General features: G+C 38.7%; 5 protein-coding genes across 8 annotated transcripts in view; 3 read left to right on the plus strand and 2 right to left on the minus strand.

Moving 5' to 3' along the window:
- The window catches only part of LOC117407451 (sentrin-specific protease 7), a 35,544-nt gene extending 27,330 nt beyond the window's left edge, over positions 1-8,214 (minus strand). For 3 of the 4 annotated variants that reach the window (XM_034012498.3, XM_034012496.3, XM_034012495.3), the window contains exons 1-4: positions 7,998-8,214; positions 6,542-6,615; positions 5,904-6,026; positions 5,337-5,452 (exon numbers count right to left, since the gene is read on the minus strand). In XM_034012498.3, the coding sequence (XP_033868389.3) occupies positions 5,337-5,452; positions 5,904-6,026; positions 6,542-6,601 (299 nt within the window). In that variant the 5' untranslated portion in view covers positions 6,602-6,615; positions 7,998-8,214. The remainder of the gene's footprint in view (positions 1-5,336; positions 5,453-5,903; positions 6,027-6,541; positions 6,616-7,997) is intronic. The other variant, XM_059029216.1, reaches the window with a different exon arrangement.
- A 1,031-nt stretch (positions 8,215-9,245) lies between these two features.
- LOC117406545 (cotranscriptional regulator FAM172A homolog) lies at positions 9,246-11,084 on the plus strand. Its single transcript, XM_034010618.2, has 2 exons — positions 9,246-9,249; positions 10,165-11,084. The coding sequence occupies exons 1-2, from the start codon at positions 9,246-9,248 to the stop codon at positions 11,082-11,084; spliced, it is 924 nt and encodes a 307-aa protein (XP_033866509.1).
- A 674-nt stretch (positions 11,085-11,758) lies between these two features.
- Positions 11,759-13,596, minus strand: LOC117407462 (thioredoxin-like protein 4B). Its single transcript, XM_034012527.3, has 3 exons — positions 13,358-13,596; positions 13,010-13,161; positions 11,759-12,660 (listed from the first exon to the last, which is right to left on the minus strand). Exons 1-3 carry the CDS (start codon positions 13,487-13,489, stop codon positions 12,495-12,497), a joined length of 450 nt encoding a protein of 149 aa, XP_033868418.3. The 5' UTR covers positions 13,490-13,596; the 3' UTR covers positions 11,759-12,494.
- An 86-nt stretch (positions 13,597-13,682) lies between these two features.
- LOC117406922 (tRNA methyltransferase 10 homolog C-like) lies at positions 13,683-16,908 on the plus strand. Its single transcript, XM_034011338.3, has 2 exons — positions 13,683-13,924; positions 14,590-16,908. Exon 2 carries the CDS (start codon positions 14,616-14,618, stop codon positions 15,987-15,989), a length of 1,374 nt encoding a protein of 457 aa, XP_033867229.3. The 5' UTR covers positions 13,683-13,924; positions 14,590-14,615; the 3' UTR covers positions 15,990-16,908.
- Positions 16,909-18,693: 1,785 nt separating this feature from the next.
- LOC117406899 (PEST proteolytic signal-containing nuclear protein-like) lies at positions 18,694-24,559 on the plus strand. The gene is made up of 5 exons (XM_034011287.2): positions 18,694-18,812; positions 20,870-21,090; positions 21,558-21,632; positions 22,020-22,075; positions 23,090-24,559. Exons 1-5 carry the CDS (start codon positions 18,698-18,700, stop codon positions 23,208-23,210), a joined length of 588 nt encoding a protein of 195 aa, XP_033867178.2. The 5' UTR covers positions 18,694-18,697; the 3' UTR covers positions 23,211-24,559.
- The last annotated feature ends 349 nt before the right edge of the window (positions 24,560-24,908 follow it).

Below are 24,908 nucleotides of genomic sequence, written 5' to 3' on the forward strand. Positions count from 1 at the left end.
GTACCATTGTTTTGTTTGTAATTCTTATTAACAAATGTAAAATAACTGTTTTCTAAAACTACGTTGATCATGTTCAGCAACTCTGCTGTTGGTATTGATTTATCTAGTCTTATCTAGTGCTTTTTGACAAGCTTCTAAAGTTTCTTTATGGTGGACAAGGATTTTACATCCATGCAAAATAAAATTGTACTCTCTGGAAGGTTGTGCTTTAGTGATTCAAGTCTTTTTAAAAATGGTGTTGTATCCTTAACATAGCTTGGTAATTTCTCAAATTGTGACCTAAGTTGTTTTCCTGCTACTTCAGCTATTATGTGTGTTGGATTATAAATTGTACTGACTATCATTCACATAGGGTGATTTTCTTTGTGCATTTTCAGATTTCCTCTTGCTAGGCCTGTTCTTGCATTATGTGGCTGCATGTATTTTCTTAATTCTTTTGCTATAATTCCTTTATTGTATAGTCTCTCTGCAATTTCCTTAACCTCTTTTACCGATTTATTGATCTTATTGCTTTTAACTTATGTATCCGTATTATTTAATTGGTTTGTATAAGTATTCACCCCCTACCAATAATGTCACATTTTGTTGAATTACAAATAATTTATGCAGTTCTTCAAACAAACTTTTTTTATTCAAAGCTGTAGTGGTTAAACTGAACACTGTTATATGAGGAGGAGGTTAAATGTCATCAAAACTTGCAAAGAAATTGTACTAAATTAAATTTACTTGTTGCATAAGTATTCAGCCCCTTAAATCAGTACATGGTAGAGGCACCTTTTGCAGCAATTACGCTAGTCTTTTTGGATAGGTCTCTACTAGCTTTGCACAGTAGGATGGTGAAATTTTTGCCCATTCTTCACAGGAAAATTGCTCCAGTTCTGATAAGTTTGTTAGGGATCGTCGATGGACTACAATCTTCAAGTCTCGCCATAAATTTCCGATTGGATTCAAGTCAGGACTTTGACTGGGCCACTCAAGAACATTAATTATCTTGTTGTTCAACCACTCCAGTGTGGCTTTGGCTTTGTGCTTCGGGTCATTGTCCTGCTGAAATGTGAATTTCCTCCCAGTTTCAGTCTTGGCTGACTCCAGGATTTGCCTTTACTTTGCCCCATCCATTCTTCCCTCTATCCTGACAAGCTTCCCAGTCCCTGCTGAAGAGAAGCATCCCCATAACATGATGCTGCCACCACCATGCTTGACAGTTGGGATGGTGTTGACTGGGTGATGTGCAGTGTTGGGCTTGCGCCAGACGCTTGGAATTTAGACCGAAGTGTTCAATTTTTGTCTCGTCTGACCAAAAAACCTTTTTCCACATGTCTGCAGTATCATCTACATGCTTTTTTGCAAACTCCATACGTGCTTTAAGATGAGGCTTTTTGAGTAATGGCTTCTTTCTTGCCACCCGTCCATACAGGCCAGCTTTGTATAGGTACCGGCTTATTGTTGATGTGTGAACACTGACTCCCATCTCAGACACAGAACTTTGCAGATCTCTCAAGGTCATTGTTGGGCAGCAGTGTGGAGTAGTGGTTAGGGCTCTGGACTCTTGACCGGAGGGTTGTGGGTTCAATCCCCAGCAAGGGGACACTGCTGCTGTACCCTTGAGCAAGGTACTTTACCTAGACTGCTCCAGTAATAACCCAACTGTATAAATGGGTAATTGTTTGTAAAATAATGTGATATCTGTATAATGTGAAATAATGTGTAATGTGATATCTTGTAACAATTGTAAGTCGCCCTGGATAAGGGCGTCTGCTAAGAAATAAATAATAATAATAATAATTGTTGGCTTCAGAGTGACATCCCGAACCAGTTTCCTGCTTACCCGGCTGGGAGGGCGCCCTGATCTGGGTAGTGTCTGGATGGTGTGATGCATCTTCTACTTCTTAATGATGGACTTCACTGTGCCGAGAGGGATAATCAGTGCCTTTGAAATGTTCTTGTACCCTTCTCCTGCTCTGTGCCTCTCTACCACTTTATCCCTGACTTGTTTCGAAAGTTCCTTGGTCTTCATGGTTGCTTTGTTGGATCACTATGTGAGTTGCAGCTTGAAAGTCTTTATATACCCAAGGGAAATTATCTACAAGTTAAACCACTTTGAGTACACACATGCTGAAACCATTTTACTAATTTTGTGACCTTTCAAACAAATCATCTGCACCTGAGCTGATTTAGGTCTGCAGTAGCAAAGGGGTTGAAAATGTATGCAATTGAGATTAATTTGTTTTTCTCTGTAAATCTTACTTATTTATATTCTATATGCATTTTTTAAAATTTTATCAATGTGGAGTAGTTTGTGTAGATTCTACATGTAAAGTCTAATTTGAAAGTGTCATGGAGTATGCTCAGGTGCCAACAAAATGTGAAAACCTTGCAGGGGGGTGAATACTTCTGCAAACCACTGTATACTGTATATACCTGTGTGTGTGTTCATGGTGGTTTCCTATAAAACCTCAATCATATATTTATTTAAAAAAAAAAAAAAAAAAAAAAAAAAAAAAACACATTTGACGTGCACTGAAGATACCGCATCCGACTTCAACCTGACTCGTTGCTTGCTTCTCAATCCCATGCTAATAAAAACATAAGAACATAAGAAAGTTTACAAACGAGAGGAGGCCATTCAGCCCATCTTGCTCGTTTGGTTGTTAGTAGCTTATTGATCCCAGAATCTCATCAAGCAGCTTCTTGAAGGATCCCAGGGTGTCAGCTTCAACAACATTACTGGGGAGTTGGTTCCAGACCCTCACAATTCTCTGTGTAAAAAAGTGCCTACTATTTTCTGTTCTGAATGCCCCTTTATCTAATCTCCATTTGTGACCCCTGGTCCTTGTTTCTTTTTTCAGGTCAAAAAAGTGCCCTGGGTCAACACTGTCTATACCTTTTAGGATTTTGAATGCTTGAATCAGATCACCGCGTAGTCTTCTTTGTTCAAGACTGAACAGATTCAATTCTTTTAGCCTGTCTGCATACGACATGCCTTTTAAACCCGGGATAATTCTGGTTGCTTTTCTTTGCACTCTTTCTAGAGCAGCAATATCCCTTTTGTAACGAGGTGACCAGAAATGAACAATATTCTAGGTGAGGTCTTACTAATGCATTGTAAAGTTTTAACATTACTTCCCTTGATTTAAATTCAACACTTCTCACAATATATCCGAGCATCTTGTTGGCCTTTTTTATAGCTTCCCCACATTGTCTAGATGAAGAAATTTCAGTCAACATAAACTCCTAGGTCTTTTTCATAGATCCCTTCTTCAATTTCAGTATCTCCCATTTGATATTTATAATGCACATTTTTATTGCATGCATGCAATACTTTACACTTTTCTCTATTAAATGTCATTTGCCATGTGTCTGCCCAATTCTGAATGCTGTCTAGATAATTTTGAATGACCTTTGCTGCTGCAACAGTGTTTGCCACTCCTCCTATTTTTGTGTTGTCTGCAAATTTAACAAGTTTGCTTACTATACCAGAATCTAAATCATTAATGTAGATTAGGAATAGCAGAGGACCTAATACTGATCCCTGTGGTACACCACTGGTTACCTCGCTCCATTTTGAGGTTTCTCCTCTAATCAGTACTTTCCGTTTTCTACATGTTAACCACTCCCTAATCCATGTGCATGCATTTCCTTGAATCCCTACTGCGTTCAGTTTGAGAATTAATCTTTTATGCGGGACTTTGTCAAAAGCTTTCTGGAAATCTAAATAAACCATGTCGTATGCTTTGCAATTATCCATTTTCAATGTTGCATCCTCAAAAAAGTCAAGCAGGTTAGTTAGACACGATCTCCCTTTCCTAAAACCATGCTGACTGTCTATATTCAAGTAAGTCATCCTCCTGATCACTGTCGAGAAAGTGCGCGCCACAAATGACAGAATTCTTTTGGTGAACAGATTTCGCGGTGAAGTCCTCTCTTTTGACTTGTACAAACTGCACCCAGGAGTGAAATACGGCATCCTTACCCCTTATAGGCTGGAGTTCATGCAACCCCTGCACAGGCACGTATTCACCATATTATTATTATTATTATTTTTTTATTTATTTTTTTTTATCTCACAAACCTGTAGGCCAGACATACAGACCAAGAACTGTTTCCCTTTTGAAACATCATGCGTCACGTGGTACAAAAAGGTCGTGTTTTAGGTAGGCATGGTCCGTGATCCACATTAATCACATTTTAGTGGCCTGTAAATTATTTTTTTATTTATTTTTATTTTTTTTATAAATACTACTAATATTTTTAATAAATACTGCTGCATCCATTTCATTGATAAAAAAAGAACCCTGCAAGATACACTTTAAGCTTGATCTATCTCTTTCAGCACTACATAAGCATGTATGTACATTTTACTGGTCTGATTTGGGTAATAACTAGATGCAGTCTAGTCTAGTAGTGCTGTCTTATTAGAACACTGCAGACGTGTATACAGTGTGGATTGATATACAATGTTGTAAGAGATAAGGAGTTACATAAGCTAAAAAGGTGGTACTTCAACATGAATTACAAACAGTTGACAATGGAACAGTCACTTACCTTTACCCTGATCTTGGACAATGTTAGGTTTGTGTGTATGTAATCAGTCTCACACTATCTATACAGTTAAACTTCCTTCTCATCTGTTCTTTCTCTTGCTTCACTTTAAAATTACTCTCTATCCTGACAGCAGGACTGTCATGCACATCATTACAAGCATGTATTACTATTGTTACAGACAGCAACTTAACTGGTCTGCCTCAGTCAACAGTAAAGGTTGGTTCAGACTTCAGTATCCGAGTGGAGGGTTTCAGACCCTGTGCGACAGGTAAGAATGACGTCATCCACACTCTTATAACTTGCATCTTTTTTGGAAAGTCCTACAGCCTTTTCTCGTGCGTCTGCGACCTGAAATCGCATAGGGTCGGATAATGTTGAAAAAAGTCAACATTTGCTGCATGGTCGAAGTGAAGCTGCACAGCTTTTATAGCTGTCTGCGCCTGACGTATCGCATTCATCTGCGACAGAAGTATGAACCAACCTTAAGCAGGGATGGATATAAGACTCCTACTGCACAGCAGTTTCACCCATTTTAAGTTTTAATACAAGCTTGATTAGCCACATTGTATTGTTAACATGCTCAGGTGTGTCATCTTAAACTGAAATCAGGAGTGGATCAAACTGCTATGCAATAGGAGTAAGTATTTCCATCCCTGAGTATTCAGAGTAGGCAGACCGGCCACTTAGCTATCGGGTTAAATAATCAACTGAAGAGGAGTGGACTGCAGGGAGAAAGAGAGACTGAAACTCAGTATGGCAAGGGACTGCTAGCTTCAATACCACTCTCTTACCAGGCCCATGCCGCTTTGTCTTTTGCTGCCTGGTTATTGAGGAAAATGTTACTTCTGTTGAAAGGTGGCGAGTCTTTTTTCCTTCTGGCATCATTAGGGGATTGACTCCAACATGCCTGTTTAACAAAGAAGATTGCATTATTGACCGTGCCACAGACTAGAAGCCCTTCATTGGGATCTACAGTATTTAAATGATATAAAGAGCTGCAGACCTTAATGCCGCCGCTGCAAAACTAATACATGTTCAACCCCAGACCTCTTCCACTGTTTTTATGTATTTAGTGAAGTTAACAAGGGGGTCAATAAAACATCTCAGAGGAAACAGCAGCAGGTTTCATACTGTATATAGTCAGGAAGAGGTGTTCAGATCAGTGGTCCTCAACAGCACTTTACATAAATGAAACACTGATATGGTACAGTAGTAGGACAACCAGTCATTAAAGTGACTGTAGTTAACAAAATCATCAATTTCCACACCATGCACGTCCACTCTCGATATTCACCTGCCCTCCATTGGTAAAGGATATACCTCCCTGCAGTACGAGAGAGATCTGAACTTCAGCCTACCTTATCTAAGCTGTTATCACCTCCATATCCAGAATTAGAAAGGCGTGACAAAGGAGACTGCATGTGCGTGCACTTTGAGTCAGAAGATGGTTTCCTCTTAGGTATTCTGAAAGTTACTGCCATCTGAAACAAATTAGAACTGCATTATTGTAATAAACTAATATGCACTTAAAAAAAAGAAAAAAGTACAGTAATTGAAGCACCAAAAAATTGGTTTATAACAAAACACAAAAACAAAGCATCCCCGACACTGTGCCATAATCTAAGGAGTGTGTCACATCAGTTTGAATGGTCTGTAAACATAACAGAAAATGGAAATGTGAAAAAGAGGTTAAAAACAATGTGGCACTGAAACGGTTAATGTTCACTGGACACCACATCTAATGGAACTTTACTGAAATAATTAAATAATTATGTGCAAGACAATGGTTGAGAGGTAAGATTTTAGGCATATGAGTGTCTTTTGACCTAAAAGAATGATGGTGCTGTTCTCTTAAACTAGCACACACATTTTTTTTTTGTTTTGGGGGAGGGGGGGGGGGGGGGGGGGGGGTGGTACCTGCAATGTTAGACTGAAAGGGTTGATAACTGTCTGTTAAAAGAACTGTTCAAGAAGTACAGCGGTCCCAGACTCTTACCTTGTGGGGTTCAGCTATGTCCAGTTCTGGACAAAGAGTAAGCACACTGTTTGGCTCCATGACACCAGTAAACACTGCAGGACACAAACGACATTGTATATGCGGCAGGATGGCATCAGAGTTTCAATCTGGTTTCTCTTTGTTTCTGCCTTGCATTTTTATTTCAGCTTCAAATAACACACTCTAGAGCAGCAAGTTGATACATCGCAATAAAAGCTAAAACATTAGTACACAATAATTTATTTTCTTGGCTTCTTTTAGGTTGATTTTTTTTTCTTTCTTTAAATTTGTATAACTTCTCTCGACTCCACCTGCATTTCACAACAGTGTCGTGCTACTCAATGGTGGTTTCCTGTTTTATGCACAGAAACCACACACTACTTTTGCATCACGTTTATCAACCTGTACAATGACAGGCATGTCATTTACTGTTCACATACTGTAAGATTGGTAGTAACTACCGATACACACTTAGTATACGTAAAAGAAAAAAAATCAAAATCATTTGTCTTAATGTAAGTGCCGTTACCTGACCTGCTTCACATCCCATAATATATATATATATATATATATATATATATATATATATATATATATACACACTTTTATATGTACAAGATCTAGATGAAACATTAAAACACAATTTGTCCTGTGACTGGAATGATGCTCATTTGGCTGTTTAGTTTGCTTTTGAAAATGATGTCGTTTAACATAATCTGTAATGAACTTCTATATCTACCTGCAAACGTCAGGTTCAATAACATGTCACTGACGTCAGAAAGCACTGTACTGAGGGATATTAAAGTGAAAGTTTCCTATACAGAAAGCTTCCTTTTCACATACAGTATTTATATGAATTGCAGAACACGTCTTTTTTGTTTGTAGAGCTGAAGGATAATTCAGATTACAGATAGAGTACTTCCTTAGCACTTGCCCAGGTGCATTCTGTTGTTTACAAGATCGTTAAAGATGTAAACATGAGCGATCCACTACGATAAAAAAAATATGTACCTATATATCTTTTCGTTTGAAAATAACACATTCTCGTGTATAATGGCTCGTGTCTTATTTATTTTTAAAAAGCATATTTTCTCATGAGGCCTTTTTTGTGTCTATAACAAAACACAAACAAAAGAGCATTGTACTAGGTCGGAAATTCCCTTTTAACAACACATATAAGTTATATTAATTATTCCAATGCACAGTTTACACAAATGCATTTAATCAAGTAACACCTGAAAATACCGGTAGGTGTTAAACTGACTGGTTTAACTGTTGTTGTTTTATTTATTTATTATTTAAAGTATTAGTAAGTAACATCCAAAGTAATATGTAAATGTCTCCATTAAAAAATGCAAAATGCTACTGTATCCAGCTAGTTAAATGCAATCGACTTGATACGAAATAAAAAATAATACTAATTCTCGACTACGTGACAAATACTTGCTCTACTTACCAGGTTGTAGTTTCGCAAAAGGAACCAGCAACGGCCCCACGTGTCAGTATTCAAATTAATGAAATTAATTTAATATTAATAACAATAATAGTTGCCAGAAAATACATATAGTGCTGGTTTTGTGTTGGTATATTGAGACAGCAATAGCAAATTCTCAAAAGCAGATAGCACTAAAAAACATCACTTCCTGTTTTTACTGGATGTGATCTTTTAAACATCCAGCTTCCTTCCGGTGGTCACGAATGGCCTTAATAATAACGCTCTGCATTGTGTCCATTTGAAACATCCATCGTCTGTGTGTTTTGTCATTTTCTGTCAATGTATAAAAATGTATAAACCTGTTTACAAATAAACACCAGCTGTATGACTGAAGTTTTATTAGAAAATACAACAATATGGCAGTAGTAGGTGATAAAACGCATCATTGTTTAGCCTAAATCATATTTTTTAAATGGAGTCTTAAAAATACCACTAAGTTACTGTGAAACATTTTACTACAACAACAACACAAATCGGTTGAATTTCCTATACTTGAAAACTTACATATTTCCAATGTATATGTTGGTCCAATGAAATCTATCAATTCCAACTGCATTCCCAATTCCTAAACGGATTTGTGGATTGGTACTTGTGGCAACACGGGTGGCACATTAATCGTACTAGCCTACAAAAAAAGTATTTGGGTAATTGGTTACCAAAATATTAGAGAATACATTACGTTACATTGCCTGTTAACCTGTTTTCATGCTTGTAACTTTCTTATGTCGATTAGTATAATATTCATTTAGAAGCTGAGTTTGTACATGAATTGAAAATATACTTTTAGAGAGAAGTTTCAAAATCCTTTCATTTGTTGAAGAAGCAGAACAAGGGTTTTCATTTTTTATTACATGCAGGGTCTGGCCTTGGAACCCACTACTACTAAACGTGTACATTTTCTTCCTCAGTACTGAGAAAGTCATGTAGTGTCTGTGATACTTTTGCAATTTTTTAAAAATAGATATCCTTTAAATGTGAATATTTCAAAGGCCACTTTTACACGTTTACATGTTTTATTGTTAACTTGTGGCAGTGTGGCTATTACTTTGATTAATGAAGCTTGTTCTTGCGAATATTGACAGACTTTCATTGACATTTTGGGAAAACATTACTTTTCATGAGATAGTCTAGGACTGGACAATCAATCCAGTATTGGCTGGGTGCACAGTAATAGAATGTGTTACACAACAAACTCTTCTAAATGTTAACATGGGTACATTGTGGATGGTGGTGACGCCCTTTCGGTGCCAGCATCACATTATTTCACATTTCTAATAAAGGTAGCCCATCGCCTTCTCTTTGTATATTACTTTCTTGTAACTTTCCAGGCTCCTTTGGTGGCTAATTTTATGTCAAAGCCAGTGCAACCTAATGGTTAGCTTTCTGCATTTAGATAAAAAAAAGTTGGGCTCCACTTTGTATTCATTTAATTACTAGTGTTATGTTTGTAGTCATGTAAGGTGTATTTTTCCATCTCATGTGTGTTTCTGTTTATTGCATTCAAATCTTTGATGAACTTTGACTTTTTCCTTCTCAAAAACAAAAACAGCAGGTAGTTTGGAAATCTGCTTCTGACTTAAGACACCGATTTGAAACCTTGTTTTATTTACTGCTGAAGTTAGCTGCAGATTTAAACTTGAACCTGGTGATGCTAACCATCCGATCTGATCACATCCCTTCCTAATAAAATTCAACGTGGTCTATACTCTGGTCTAGACATTTTAACTACATTTTTAGGTCTATTCAGTTGATCTAAAGAGCTGCACTGACCTCACTAATAAGAAAATACCCATAGGAGGTGCTGTTGAAGCCCATATAACATGGTTTATTAATTAAGCATGTGGCTGCACATATGGGCTTCAACAGTGGGATATTTTTTATTGTACAATTGTGTTCCCTATGGCTTGGTCTTTGCCAGTACAATACTACAATCCAGCATGCCACTTCAACTAGATAACGTAAGTCAATCGACTTCATTCCAGTACTGTACATATAAAAAAAACAGTCATATATAATAATTATATATATATGCAATGGTTTTCATTTTTCCCAATTTTTTTCCTAGAACCTGTGAAAAGGATGAAAATGGAGAGTGCGGTGGTGGGTTTCCAATACTGCTTTAACTAAGAGGGCCAGCTGAGACACAGGGAAACCCAGGAAGCCTTCGTGTTTAACTACCATAGAGGTGAATACAAAAGAAACCACCAGCGCTACCAAGCCCTTGGGCAGGTCATTACAGAGCATGTTTACAGACTTCTGGAGGGGGAGTGTCACCTGCAGAGGGTCTACATTCCTCTGGATGCCAAAGAGAACGAGCCCAAGAGCCTCTTCTTTATGAGCCCCGGGGCTTTAGACAACCCGAAAGGCCTGGTGGTTCTGATCCAAGACCAGGGGGTCATATGTGCTGGACAGTGGAGCAGAAAGCTGATAGTTCACAGCGGGCTAAAGCAAGGCAGCCAAATCCCCTTCATTAAAAAGGCTTTGGGAGACTCCTGTGGGGTGATTGTGATGAACCCCAATGATAACTTCCTTGAGGTCAAAGTAAAAGAGGAATACCGCACTGACCTCCAGAACACAAGTACAAATTGTCCAAGCCCTATGGATCCTGAAGGCAAAGAGTTTTTACGGATCCCCAAAAGGTGCAGTAGCACTCCGGAAGAGCATGTGAGGTACATCTGGGACCATTTTGTGTCCAAATGCGAGGCCAGGCGTGTTGTTGTGATTGCCCATGGGTATGGGGGGTTGGTCTTTGTGGACCTCCTGCTTCAACGGCGACAGCAGGTTCAGAGCAAGATCTTTGCGGCGGCCTTCATTGACTCTCTTCACAACATGTGGCACCAGGTGTTGGACAAGAAGACCCAGGAGTGGATCCAGAGGCACTGCCGCAATTGGGTGCTCAGCTCCAGGCCCATTGACCGCCCTGTGACCTTCGTGAAGGTGGACTGTCCTCAGGTGTCTACGGGCACACAGAGTCATGAGTCTGCCCCCTGGATCTGCCTACAGTCAGTGTTCAGATTCTTCACCAGAGCCCTAAAGGCCAAGAACTAGGTGCCCGTTTCACGCGCTGTAATCGTCACCAGGAGCAAAAGCAAACAGGGTCTTACCAGGGCAGCATTTGGGGGATTTTCACCATATTGAGGGTCTAAGTGCACTGGACTGTATTGCATAGAGAGAATGAGGGAAAGATAGCATTACCCTGCTGGATAATGACGTGATGGACTAAATTATAATATGATCACACATCCTTCTTCCTGCTGCCTTGTGTACAGCTGCCTGATGACTTGGGCTGACCATCAATGTGGGCATCTTTATTTATTTACAAAACCATACAATTGATTTCAGGGTCATTGTGGTGTGTGTGCTGCTGTTACTTTAGGCATGCTTTATATTTAAGCTGAAATATTTGTGAAGGTGTTGTCAATTTCTCAGTTCAATTGGGAGATGCAGCTGAACATTTTTCATATGTCTGTCATACAAATGACCTGCAATTTGAGGTATGATGCTGTTTTTTTGTGTTTTATTAACCAAGAAATTTTAATCTGCAGTACATTTTAAATATATAATGTTCTACATATATCAAGGTCTGATTATAATTTTTAACCAGACTAAATCTCCATTTGTCTGAAACAAAAAATGTCTTCTAATCAAAGCTTTTAATGTTTCTTTTTCTTACAAACTGTATTGCGAGACCACACATTACATTCAACACAATGACAACAAACTGATGTTCAGTTATTTTTATTATTACTTTTAAACAAGTCACAGGTTATTGTAACATCCCGCAAAACATTTTATTCACACTGATCCTCTTACCATTACTAGGAGAAACAAATGTATTGGAACTGTATCCCACCTCGGCCACTGACTCATTGTGTGACCCCGTGCAAGTCACTTAACCTCCTTGTGCTCCGTCTTTCGGGTGAGACGTAATTGTAAGTGACTCTGCAGCTGATGCATAGTTCACACACCCTAGTCTCTGTAAGTCGCCTTGGATAAAGGCGTCTGCTAAATGAACAAATAATAATAATATTTCAAAGCATTCAACACATCACTTTGTTGGGTACTTGTTACCATTTTGTAAATATCAGCTGTGGACAATCTTGTCAGTGTAACAAAAACACAGTTTGGGGGGAAAAAAAGAGGATCCCCTTTATTAAGCCACATGTGCCTCCTGGTGTATGACAAGGGATTACAAGGATTTTAGTGTAAAATGGTATAGATGTGAGACACAGCAGCTTTAGTACTCAAAAGATTAAACCAGCCATTACACTGCATTTACACAGTCCAAGCAAACAGCTAGAAAACAACCACTAAACTGGTCTGGGCAGTCAGAAGGTCTCCAGATTGCATTTCTTTATTGTATGTTTCTCCACTTGTCGTTTCCCCCTCAAAGAAGTGCTGTCTTTCAAACTCGGCAGTCCTTCTGGTCCAATCTGATTAAGTTTAGCCCCCTGGCACCTATATTCCTTGATAGAGGAGGTCATATTTGGGAACGTTCCTCGGGTCGATTGGGCTTCGCACTATCATTTTCCCTCGCATGGCCCCACGGTAAATTACCTCAATTAGGTCAATAAAGTCTTGTTTGGTTTTAAAACTTCCAACAAACTTTGTATGGTCTGGAGACCTAAGGGAGCAAACGAGACGGTCAACAAGCTGTAACTCAGAAACTTAAGACACAGTAAAGAGTGGCATGATAAACAAAAATCCCTGCATATTCAACTCACAGAGTTACATCATAAAAGTAAACATGTCACGGAAATATGATACCTATTGCATAGCACTTTCACCCATTCCAGGTTTCACTACAGGTGTGTCTTATTAAACTCGTAGTAAAACCAAGACTGGATCAAACTGCTATGCAGTGGGAGTCTGATTTCCATCTGTGCATCTGCAGAGTTTCTTCTCTCCACCTTTTGCTTGTTGCTTTATGAATACATTTATACATCATAATCTGAAGGAAAAAATATACTTACCCATAATCTACTTTCATGTGCTGTCCGTTGAAGAAAAATACAGTGGAAGGAATGTAGCTGATGTCAAAGTAATGGGTATACACTGGTACCTTGTTTACGTCGACCAGGTAGATGCCAGCCATTTTACTCAGGTCGTGGAATGTCTTTGAAAGCTTTGGGGACAAAAACAGATTGATGTGGCAATTTTAATTAAATCATTGTCTTGCCTTTAGATATATAAACATCATTTCTTAAGGTAAATACAAAGTGCATGTGCTGTTCAAGCGGAGTTGAGTCTAGTCATTTTAATGTCATGGCTTTTAATATGTACTGTATCGTGCGTTTGATTAAAGTGATTAAAACGCTTACAATCTCATCCAGCTCCATACAGACGGAATCTTCATCTCTCCCGAACCTCAGAACCAAAACTTTCTCTGCAACACTCTTTATCACCTCATCGACTTCCTTTTTACAGGACAGCTTAGGCAGAAACAAACTCATGTCACTCAACACACACACATATATACATATATCCAAATGTGTTATAAAGAGGACAATTACAAACAAGCGTCACATTCAGTGTTTACACGCCTCTTCAAAACCCGGAAGCAATACGTTTACCGTTGTAAAAGACATTCCCGCAGGAAACACAGTTCTTTTTACTTTATTTTTCATTGTTAGCATATTTTGTGAGTTCATTTAATTTAAATTATGAGGGTAAAACAACACGAGGTTCTGAAGATATTTGATGTATAATTAACTTATCCTGTGATTAAGCACCTCTTGACACCAAGAGTTCCGTCGGTGTCAGATTCCTTTAGTTTGGGGGAACGTAATTCGGGTTACACAATAATCATTATGACCTTTTCGTGGAGCTGACAGCATGGATGCAGCAAGTCGTCAGTATTCAGAATCAGTGTAATCTACCAAACAAAGGTAAGCGTATCACTGTTGTGAATGAAACCCCAATTGCAATTTATTATTTAATAACAAACAGGACTTTAATGAAACTAGTAAATACCGCAGTGGAACTGTTGTTATGCAAGGATTTGCTGTCATTGATTCAGTACTTATTCAATCAGGAATTATTTTCCTGTTAAGTTACAGTACAAATCAGTGTTTTCGGTACTTGTAGCGTTTTCCTGGTGGTGCTCTGTTTGGACATCATGTTGCACCTGGTGTCTTCAGTTGACAGTTATATGTTCTCGGTCAGGAGAGACTATACACATCTAATCGTGTTGTTGATATGTCTCTAAATCCAGGTATACTTGTTTAAAATAATACTGCATCAGAATAATTGCACAACGGAACTATAGCTCCCACTGCAGAAAACAGGACCACAGATATCTTACTTCACGATTCTCTGCAACAACAAAAAAATCTCGCTCCCAGCAGAAAGGCAGTTCGATTAAAAAAAAAAAAAAAAAAAGCAATTTAGCTGTGATTGTGGCATCTGCTTACACTTAGTTACTTTGTAGGTGTGATGTTGGTCATTTCATAAAGTTATAATGAAAAAACTTAAAGATGTACAATGTATTTGCCAAAAAATTAACACGTTTGTCAAAAAACGATGAGCACATTTCTCTCTTTTTTTTGTCTAGCTTTTTGATTTCAGAACAAGTGCATAATGAGGTTCCTAAACACGCAACTCGTGAACGTTCTCCGGAGGCAGTGCATTACACAGACACCAGTCCTCACGCAGAGGGAGGGGAGCTGGCTGATGACGCGCTGCCTCAAAACCCTGCTGTTGTCTTCTTCACCGCCTTGCCGTGCTCTGTCCACAGCCCAGCGTTTGAGGAAAGAAGCTTCCCAGCCAAGCACTGACAAACTGGACCTGGACCTCTGGAAATCAGTGATGAAGTCTGGAGACGACAGCGCAGTGGTGACACAAGCAGAGGAAAGCGCGGAGGCCTCCCCTCTGGGTGCAATGCGGGATCTGGTGGAGATGTGGCGACAGGCTGGCAAGCTGGTCCCGGAAAACATGACAGAGGAGGAGCTGCAGACCCTGGAGGAACTGTCTACCAAGTCATCCAGAAAGAAGTACCTGAAGTACCTTGCCCTCAAAGAGGGCCACAAGAAGGCACGCAAAAAGAAGCAGGAGAAAAAGAAGCAGGAGAGAGCTGAGGATGCTAAGGGCAGTGGGGAGGATGAGGAAGAGGACGGGAGCCGCATGAAGAACACCTTCCTGCTCCAGTTCTGGCAGCGCTCCATAGACGCCCTCTACAACTGGAGGGCGGCCCAGGCCATGCAGTTTGGACAGTCCCTGGTGTTCGACATGAGCTACGACCGCTATATGACCCGCAGAGAGATCGAGAACACAGTCTCCCAGCTCTTGGAGTGCGAAGGCTGGAACCGGAGGGCCCTGGACCCTTTCCACCTCCACTTCTGCAACTTGAAGGTGGAGGCTGCCTATCACAAGGAACTTATCAAACGCTACAGCGGGGCCTGGGACAGACTGCTTGTGAGCGCCACAGACCGGCCACACCAGGAAGTGTTTCCCAGGGAAAAGCTGGTCTACCTGACAGCAGACTCGCCCCACGTGCTAAAGACTTTCGACCATGATAAGGTCTACATTGTAGGGGCCATGGTGGATAAGTCCATCCAGACCGGCCTTTCCCTGGCTAATGCCAAGCGGCTCAATCTAGCCACTGCCCGGCTCCCATTGGACGAGTACCTACTCTGGGATTCGGGGGCCAAAAATCTGACCCTGGACCAGGTGATTCGTATTCTACTGACGATCAAAGACACTGGGAGCTGGGAGAAGGCTCTGCGCTTTGTTCCCAGTAGGAAACACGAAGGGTTTTACAAGCCGCAGCAAAGTGAACACAAGCACTGGGGGAAAGCGGAGGCTCGCAGGGACAACAGCAGAACACAAGCTGCTTTCGTCAGGCATCAGGCCTTTAATCCCAAAATGCAACAGACACTTCTTAAGGACAGCAGGTCAGGGGAAACTGCCGGCAAATCCAAGGGGAAAAAGAATTGGTGGGAAGAGGAAGACTGAACTTAATAAACTTGCTGAACTGTTGCATTGCAGATCAAGATGTACATGTTGGCCAAAATGATTTGATGCATAAATAAATGTTAATTTTAGAGGGCTGAACGATTTGGAAGTGTGTATTTCCATCAAAGGGTATCCAGGTTTCTGAGAAATATGCCTCCTCATTGAATCAGTTCACTATTGATGAGACTTCACAGGTTTTCCAGGCAATAACCAGGTTTGTTTTCATTTGCTATCAGGACTCCCCTTCCTGGATTAAGTGTTTTATTAAAACTCAACAAGGCAAATGTTGGAAAATCGTTCCACAGTTTTCAATAGACTATAGGCTAACTTATGTGCACCCTAAGTAGTTTATTTCCACTTACTCCTTTTAGAAAAACCCATGCACTAGAACAAAAGTAGCGTAAAACTCTGGGATATAATGTTGACAATCCATAAAGAACAAAATAAAAAAAACTACAGCATTGAACACCAAAAAAAAACCATATATCCTTGCATAAATAAAGAGATCTTTCTCTTTCCAAGAAAACCTATTCTGTTCTCTTCTTGGTAAGTGAACTGTTGATACATTTCCATATGAAGATTGTGGGTACTTCACAGTGTACCTTTCAGGGATTGGCTGACCTGTCAGCATTCTCAGGCAGAAAACCTCCTCGCTATCTCTGTTGGAACTCAAAATAGTAGTGGGTTAGCACACTAGAGCTACATTCCCATCTGTTGCTATTTGCTCAAACAATCTAGACACATTCTCAAGAGTTAATTACTTGAATGTGATAATTCAGCCAGTTATCTAATCAAACCTACAGAGATTTCCTTACAGAGCATACAGAAGGTATCAAAACGGTACAGATTGTGTCCCGTCACACACCAGTGTTATGCCCATGGCTAACATTCAAGTTGCTCTATGATTAAAGCAAATTATTTTGATTGAGGACATCCTAAAAATTACATTTGCTTTTGTAAACACTTGTGGCATTGTAAAGTTTCAGTGGAACTGTAATCATTATAAAAATAAGCCTTGCTCTGCTACAGTATTCTACTGTTTTCTATTCTGTGCACCAGAGATTATTGGAGTTCCGTTTTATTATTCCTTAGTAGTAATTTCAATTGCACATGCACAAGTTTCCACCTTGCATACTGTCACTATGGCCTCAATCTGCTGTAGCCCAGGGAAGCAAATCATTAAAGTACTTTATTTTCACCCCCAAATTGTCTTTTTGTTTTGCTGAAAACATTTAATAGCCTGATGTTTTCTGTAACCATTAATAAAATCCTATGGCTCACTACCCCTTTAAACTTAGGAAGCTGGTGTCTCAACATGATTTAACATGAAGGCTAAACCATATAAATCATAAAGAACAAAATACATAAACATGAATAACTGCACACTGAAGAAATACTAGTTTGTGAACGAGTGATCTGCAGTGCTCAGGTGTACACGGGATGTAGGTGCTTCAACAACGACAGACACAAAGATACGGTTCAAACAGTACTTTTAATCTTTCTTTTTCCCTGGTTTGAGACGGTTAAATAATAAGGCTGGCTCTATCCAGCAATGGGTATTGCCAACATAAACAAAAAGGGTTGCAGTCCCGAAATAATAATCCAAACACAAACACGCAACATAGACACAAAATCACGTCTCCAGACTGTAGGTGCTGTTTGTGCAGGTGCGGTGCTATCAGCACTGGTGGTGTATATATACAGGTCCGGGCTTAATGCTGGCTTCATGCTGCAGCTCCAGGCTTCGTACTAGCCGTCTGACAAAACAAACACAGACAGTTCATCAAATAGGAAAAGACTCCACTCACATTTCCACCGTCCTTGTTTCCTCCCATTAACCACAACAAAGGAACTGATTACGACGATGGTGGTCTCTCAACTTCCCCAGTAGATAATTGTCCAAATCACAAGACCACCACACCATTGTTCATGACTGTCTCTGCTTGAGAGAAGCCCACTGAATGGTAGCAGGTTTTCAGTTCAGGACTGAGCTGCACCACTGTCTCTCGGCTTTAAAAATAAAACAAAATGTCTAGCAGAACACAGGAGCCAACAGTTCAGCTTCTGGTTTCAGCCCAACCAGTAGAGGGTGCTGTGGTTCAGGGAGGCAGATTGACTCCAGCCTACAGGGGGCACAAAGGCTAGTGAAGCATTCCCTAAGGATCCCCAGCCTAAATCGACATACAGGGATTTGAAACTGCACAACCCACCCACACTCAATATCAGTATTTTTTTAGCAACATACCCCAGACCCACCGCACAGTTTATTTGTATTCTTATTTTTATTAAAACAATATCATCACCACTCTTGACTCTCTAAACTGTTTTTCATAAACATAAAATAATCTGCAGGATACTCATGTAACATGATACTTTAAAGGTGTGAAAGCTAAGCAAAAGCATTCTAATTTATTTCCCTACTGCATCTCTTCACGCCAGCTGAAAATCTTGGCATATTTTGCTGTTTTTTTTTTGTTTTTTTTACATTAATGCAGATATACTTTTTTTTTTGTATATTATTATTACATATAACACTTTAGATAAAATGACTAATCAATCTAAATTCAATAGGCTCTATCCACCAGCAACCACATTAAACTGATTAGGCTTTTATATCAACATAAACATATGTATTTCATTATAATATTTCCGTAGTTATTCATTAATTTCTGGCTTTTTTTTTCCATCAGACAGAACAACCGTAATTGATGACGCTCCGTCTAGTGAAGGAGGAGTGGGGGCGGAGTGATATGACTGAGTTTTTTTTGTTAAGGAAGATGGCGGATGAGAAGCAGACTGACGAAAATGTTTTGAATGACGGAGGTGAAAATAAGTATTTTATTTGTTGTTAAAATGACATTATGAAAAAAAGAAAAGTGAGGCATAAAGAATCTGAAACGAAGGCATTTAGGCAAAGTAATGTTGTATGTCATTATAATAGAACATATTCATTTACGGCCGTGTGCGTAACCAGGCCCGGTAGCAGTTATCATCTACTTGATATTTCATTTGGTTTTATTATGACAAACTTGGGTTATATTTATTATGCAATATGTATTTATGCACGTTGTGCATATATACATATTGCTGTGTTGATTTATTTAAGTTTAATTGTACGGTACTGGGGCGCACAACAAACACGTCTCACTTATTCATGAGGCGCAGAATAACAACTATGTTTACCGACATTCTGCTGGCATAATATAACTTAACTCTGCCTTATATTAGATATATTTTGTAAACAATATTTTTTATTAAATATGCACTCTCTAAATGATTATTTGTACAGCACTTAAAAAATCGGATACAAATGGTGACCTATATTAATATATCACGATTAGAATATGTGTTTTCGTTATTAAATGGAAAAGTGATTAGATAATAGACTGGAGTAAATTTAGTTAATCTTAACTGGAAAGACTACCCGCGGTTAATGAAGTTCGTTTTTGTTTCAACGACCACAATAAACAGTTTGTTAAGGCCTTCTGAATGATGCTATATAGTTTTTTTCAATGGGTTTTAAAGGGATTTGCAACCACATTTCTATGTGTTTTAGTATCTCAACAGATTTGTATACGTACGTGTGTGTGTGTGTCTATATATATCTATAATGATATAGATATATATATAGAGAGAGAGAGATATAGATAGATATGTGTGTGTGTGTGTGTGTGTGTATGCATGCATCAAACAAGAAGTATGAATAAGGTGTAGTCCAAAGGGTTTTCCCCAGCTGTTCAAATAGATACCATTATCTCCAGCAGAGTATGATATAATATATTAGACAAGAGTTCATATAACCTTGCCTTGCTAGCTTGCACAGCTATGAAGTTCTTTGTGGTCACCATTGGTGATCTGTTAAATTCAGGCTTGAGCAACTCCCCGTGCTTGAAAGCTGTGGGCTCCCTCATCCTAGACTGTCAGATTAGTTCTGATACTCTGTGTGGAGGTGCAGGGATAGGCGTTTGACTTTACTAGTACAAACACTGCGGCTTCACACAAAGGATTGCGATCATCACCATTCAGTAACAGTAACAACATTTAGCCCCTCTGAGTCTCAACATGGTTGTAATCCAAATTGTGCAGCGACATTTGCTGTAACCTCCATCCACATTTCAAACCGATAACCATGCATTAAGCATCTGTGGATTATTTTGTCTTCACAACAACCATCTTGTTATAATTTGCTCTTTTGAACAGGTAGGTGGTTTTAAGTTTTCAGCACTGTTTCTTTCAAAGCAATGTGTACTTTTTTTATTAAGTTATTTTAAAGGTATTCGTAAAAGAGGAATACTGTTTAATGTAAATTGTATTAAGTAACTATGTTAAAGTATGTTTTACTCTAATGCATGTTATTGGGAAGTGGGATCCTAGGAAGGCCAAGCTCTCGTTTCTTTTTTTCAGGGCATGCCATTTGAAGTGCTCAATGCGCAGGTGCAAGTTAAAAATAAAGACAAACCTCCAGGGCCTTACAAGGAAGTACATTGTTGCATTTTCAAGAGTTTCTGGGCCAAGTTATATCTTTTGTCATTGGAATCACAGCCCAGTTACTGGAGCGTGGCTGTATTGTGCAGCCAGCAATTATGCTGTAGTCCTAATAATTCATACCTGTTAGTGGGGCTTGACGTTACTAGCCGAGTCAACCTCATCTATGTTTTTAGATTTAACCTTTTGCTGCTCACTTTTGCTGTGGAACATGTTCTTAGCTGCTGCTGTATTATCTACTGTATCTAGCAAACAGTGGACAAGCCAGCTGAGTCAGTAAGGGCAAAGGCTGCACAGAGATCCTCCCTATAACGGGTACTTTATGAAGTTGCTGCTTCGGCTCCCCTGCTCGGTATAAAGTAGCTCATCTTGGTAAGTTGTTTCGACTCCACCAGGACCCGAAGAGAAGGGAGGCAAAGGTGTGAAAGCTAAGACTGTCTCTTCCAGCAATGGAGGGGGGAGCGCAGGCCGGAACGCGGACAAGCGGTCTGCCAAAGAGGCAGCCGGGGACTCCAACTCACAGCCGGCACCGGCCAAAGTCTCTAAAATAGCATTCCCATCAGGCAGTCAGCTGATCAAGAAGCCAGCCCCTATCTCTATCAAACTGGGAGCCAGTGTAAGTCATGCTTTTTCATTTCCCGTTGCTTTTGCATGCTTACAAGGGACAAAAAAGGTTTAAGTTCTTTCTATTTGGCTACCTATTTTGAATATAGTTTGAATTTGTCAGGGATAACTTTATATTGTGTCATACATTTTATGAGCTGTAGGGTAGTGAGTGCAGAAGGGAGGGGGTATTTTGTGGTAATGATTGAGATCCTTCAGAGCTAATAGTTTTGTTTTGAACGATCCACAGAAACCTTTCCATAAATTCCACCTAACCATCTTAATAATTGGTATAATCATTGGGAGATGGGAGCCATTAAATCAAGGCAAGGAACAGGGATACTTTAATTTTAGAAGTGCAGTGATGGAGGGATTTGCCTATGGAGTTGTGGGTCGGTGTGAATGTTTTAGTTGATGGATCCAGCAGGGCTTTTTTATTAATGGAATTTTTTTTTTTTTTTTTTTAATGTGAAATTCTAGAAACCAAAAGAGGCAGCTCCAGTTCTGCCTGTGAAGATACCTGCAGTAGCAGCAGTTTTCAACGAGGATGAAGATGTAAGTAAGAAGTATTTAATGATTACTAGAAAAAATGGTCAAGGAACTTGTGATGTCAATTTGTTTGGATAAGTGTTGAGATTTCACAAAGCAGTATTTGTCTCAATTCCCCCCGTGTGCATAAAGAATTCCAGAGACTCTGGATATCAGGACTGCTGCCATATATTGTTAAATGTTTTACCAACTTGTTTCCAAAGCCAAGGTCAAATTGGAATAGTTTTCATGTTATTCCACAAATAATTAATTGGTGCCAGCTATGGTGATAGTTTGGGTATTTTGATACCTGTCCTACCAGTGGTATTTAATAGGCACCAGAAGTCTCCACCCTCCACTCCACTCTAGAGAAGAGGTTAATTGTGTTCTGTTTTTTTTTATTTTTCCCCTCAGAGTGAACCGGAAGAGATGCCACCAGAAGCAAAAATGAGGATGAAAAACATCGGCAGGTATGACACACAAAAAGAAAGAAACTTGGTTTCAACTGTGACAGAGCTGTGTTCTATTGTTTCACCACTTTATTTTAAAGGCAGAATTAAGTTGATTTTATTTATTTATTTATTTATTAAAATGGAAGAGAAGGGAATTTTTCACTGCACCAGAAAATAAATCTTGCCTGTGATTTCTCGTTATTGGAAAGCTTCTGGACCCCGTGCTTGCAGACTGCAACAATACATTTACCTTACATACATGTTATTTACCTAACATTGATGCAAACAGCCAGAAGCTCTCATGGTGTTTTCTGGCTTGCTTGTCTGGTTATACTAGCCGTCTTGCACTGAACACTGAATAAAATATGACAAGCATAAGAAGACAGGGAACAGTTTTCCAGATTCTGTGCTGCCTCAACCCACAACCGCACTATCACTACCTAATAGTGATGTTTCGCACTCAACTGCACACAAAGGCATGATGTAGTTACATTTATCATATTGCATACGCTATTAAAAGGGTGCAGGAATCTAAGACCATAAACCTCAATGATAATCATTGGATGTAAACATTTCAGAACTTGCTATGTTGTCTGGAGTAAAAGTCCTTCATGCTAGAAGATAAGCATTTACTCTTGTGGAAATATTTTAAAACCATCCAGTGAGTGCATTATCAATGAATTGGACTCTTGACCGGAGGGTCGTGGGTTCAATCCCCTGTGGGGACACTGCTGCTGAACCCTTGAGCAAGGTACTTTACCTAGATTGCTCCAGTAAAAACCCAACTGTATAAATGGGTAATTGTATGTAAAAAATAATGTAATTGTATGTAAAAATAATGTGATATCTTGTAACAATTGTAAGTTGCCCTGGATAAGGGTATCAGCTAAGAAATAAATAATAATAATAATAATAATAATAATAATATGACCTCCCTATTCCATATCAGCTGTATGTTAACCATTCGAATTGTATCATTTGTTTGATCTGCCATGGTGTTACTATCTAGATCTAATTTTTTTTTTTTTGTAGGGATACACCTACGTCGGCAGGACCCAACTCATTTAACAAGGGCAAGCATGGCTTTTCTGATCACCAAAAACTCTGGGAAAGGAAGCAAAAGAAACAGCTAGACAGGACTCCAGATAAATAAATTACATATTGTGAACTTTTTTGTGTGGTTGGGTTTGAGAGGTGTGGGGGGAGAGGGTTTTTTTAGTTTTGAGTTATCACATTAAAACAAATGTAAATATAAAAAAAAGAATAAACCAACTATAATATCCTGTCCTTAAATTATTTTGGTTAAGTCTTCTTTAATGGTCTGTATCATTTTTTCTTATAGAGTAGTATAATACTAAGTATAATACACTAGCATAATACTATATAATAAATTTGTACCATGATAATTGATTGACTAAAAACAATACATGAACATTTGGGGACTAAAAATATTACCAATAAGTTTCTGTGAAAAAACTGTCTAATTCTGTAGCAATTATTTCATTGCTGGATTCCATTTCAGGTGGAAAAACTGTTTTACAGTATTTGTCACTGCTTTATGTCAACAAATTTTAACCACTTGACTGAATTTTAATTATGAGACATTGTATTTTGTGTAATTGCATTGAATACAATTCTGGAACCAGGCAGTTTTTTTTTGTTGTTTTTTAAGAATGATAGTAAAGCTAAACATAACTTACTGAAAATGCCAACAAAGTACTGTATTACAGCTTTGCAGTGGTTAGTTTGTTTTCACTAAAGCCTTACCTTGTTCAGTAGCTGATAGGTTGATTACCTTTCTTATACATTCTTAAGGAAAACCTTTTTTTCCCTTTCAAGGCAACTCCTCTCATACTGTATAGCAACCCACAATCTTAAAATGAGTTCTGTAAGATAATGCTTTCATTGAAGTGAAAGTTATTACCTGGTGTGATAGTGTGCAGTTCTGCTTTCTACAATCATTTTAAGGGTTCAGCAGTCAAGAACTACACTAGCCTTCACTGTCCAACGTTTTTAATGTGATACTGTGGTGTATTTCTGCCTACACATTGCTCATGCTGTACACCATTCTTGCAGCAATTGCAAATATCTGATTTAATGTAATTGAGAAACAAAATATGTAATGTGACAATGTAGTGTGTTTTTAAAAATGTTAAGTTAGACCACATAGATTATTACAGTTTTTAATTAAGTCTTTATTTAACATGAGACCCTGAGATTTCTAGTTATCACACAAAGGTTACTCTGACGTAAAACTACCAAACGTGTGAGCAGGTACAATATTGTGCTGGTAATGAAGGTCTTTCTTTAACGTCACTGATTGGGTATTATATGTAGCATTTTGTTTCTGTTAAATAGGTAAGACAGGATATGTAAACTTAATGTAAAGAAAATGTACTGTGTGCTGTACTTTTTTTTTTAATGCTTCAAGTGTGTACTCATCCCCTTTTGTTTTTCAGACTGCTCAAATGAGTGTTGGTTAAATAAACTGTTTAGGATAAATTGTGTGGATACTTTTTTCTAATGAGGCTTAATTACCGGATTAGTTATAAGCACTGGGAAGTTAAAATACCATTGTCTGTCAATTAATCCAGAATTTAAATATCAATTGAGATATATATGAAAAATTGCAATTGTAGCTTAACTTTTAATATGGGATTTGTTTCACCATTAGCTTTTTTTTTTCTTTTTTTAAAACCTGTAAGAGCTTTATATTTTTGATATCAAAATATTTCTCTATTGAATTTGGAATGGTCCTACAGCAAAACGCCACATAAAGTAATGGGCCTACATCAGATAGAGTCAACTACAATCTTTCAAGGTTTATTTAGAAAACGTTGTTTTTGATCTG

The sequence above is a fragment of the Acipenser ruthenus genome, chromosome 8 (genome assembly GCF_902713425.1).
Source record: "Acipenser ruthenus chromosome 8, fAciRut3.2 maternal haplotype, whole genome shotgun sequence".
In the NCBI taxonomy this organism is placed as follows: Eukaryota; Metazoa; Chordata; class Actinopteri; order Acipenseriformes; family Acipenseridae; genus Acipenser; species Acipenser ruthenus.

Bases quoted from the DNA above. Each gene is read 5' to 3' on its own strand.
- LOC117407462 (XM_034012527.3), bottom strand. From the start codon at position 13,489: ATGAGTTTGTTTCTGCCTAAGCTGTCCTGTAAAAAGGAAGTCGATGAG. The intron at 13,162-13,357 runs GTAAGCGTTTTA...TTGTCCCCAAAG, and splicing joins GTATGGAGCTGGATGAGATT to CTTTCAAAGACATTCCACGA. The intron at 12,661-13,009 runs GTAAGTATATTT...TTGCTCCCTTAG, and splicing joins CACATGAAAGTAGATTATGG to GTCTCCAGACCATACAAAGT.
- LOC117406922 (XM_034011338.3), top strand. From the start codon at position 14,616: ATGAGGTTCCTAAACACGCAACTCGTGAACGTTCTCCGGAGGCAGTGC.
- LOC117406899 (XM_034011287.2), top strand. From the start codon at position 18,698: ATGACGCTCCGTCTAGTGAAGGAGGAGTGGGGGCGGAGTGATATGACT. The intron at 21,633-22,019 runs GTAAGTAAGAAG...TTTTCCCCTCAG, and splicing joins TTTTCAACGAGGATGAAGAT to AGTGAACCGGAAGAGATGCC. The intron at 22,076-23,089 runs GTATGACACACA...TTTTTTTTGTAG, and splicing joins AGGATGAAAAACATCGGCAG to GGATACACCTACGTCGGCAG.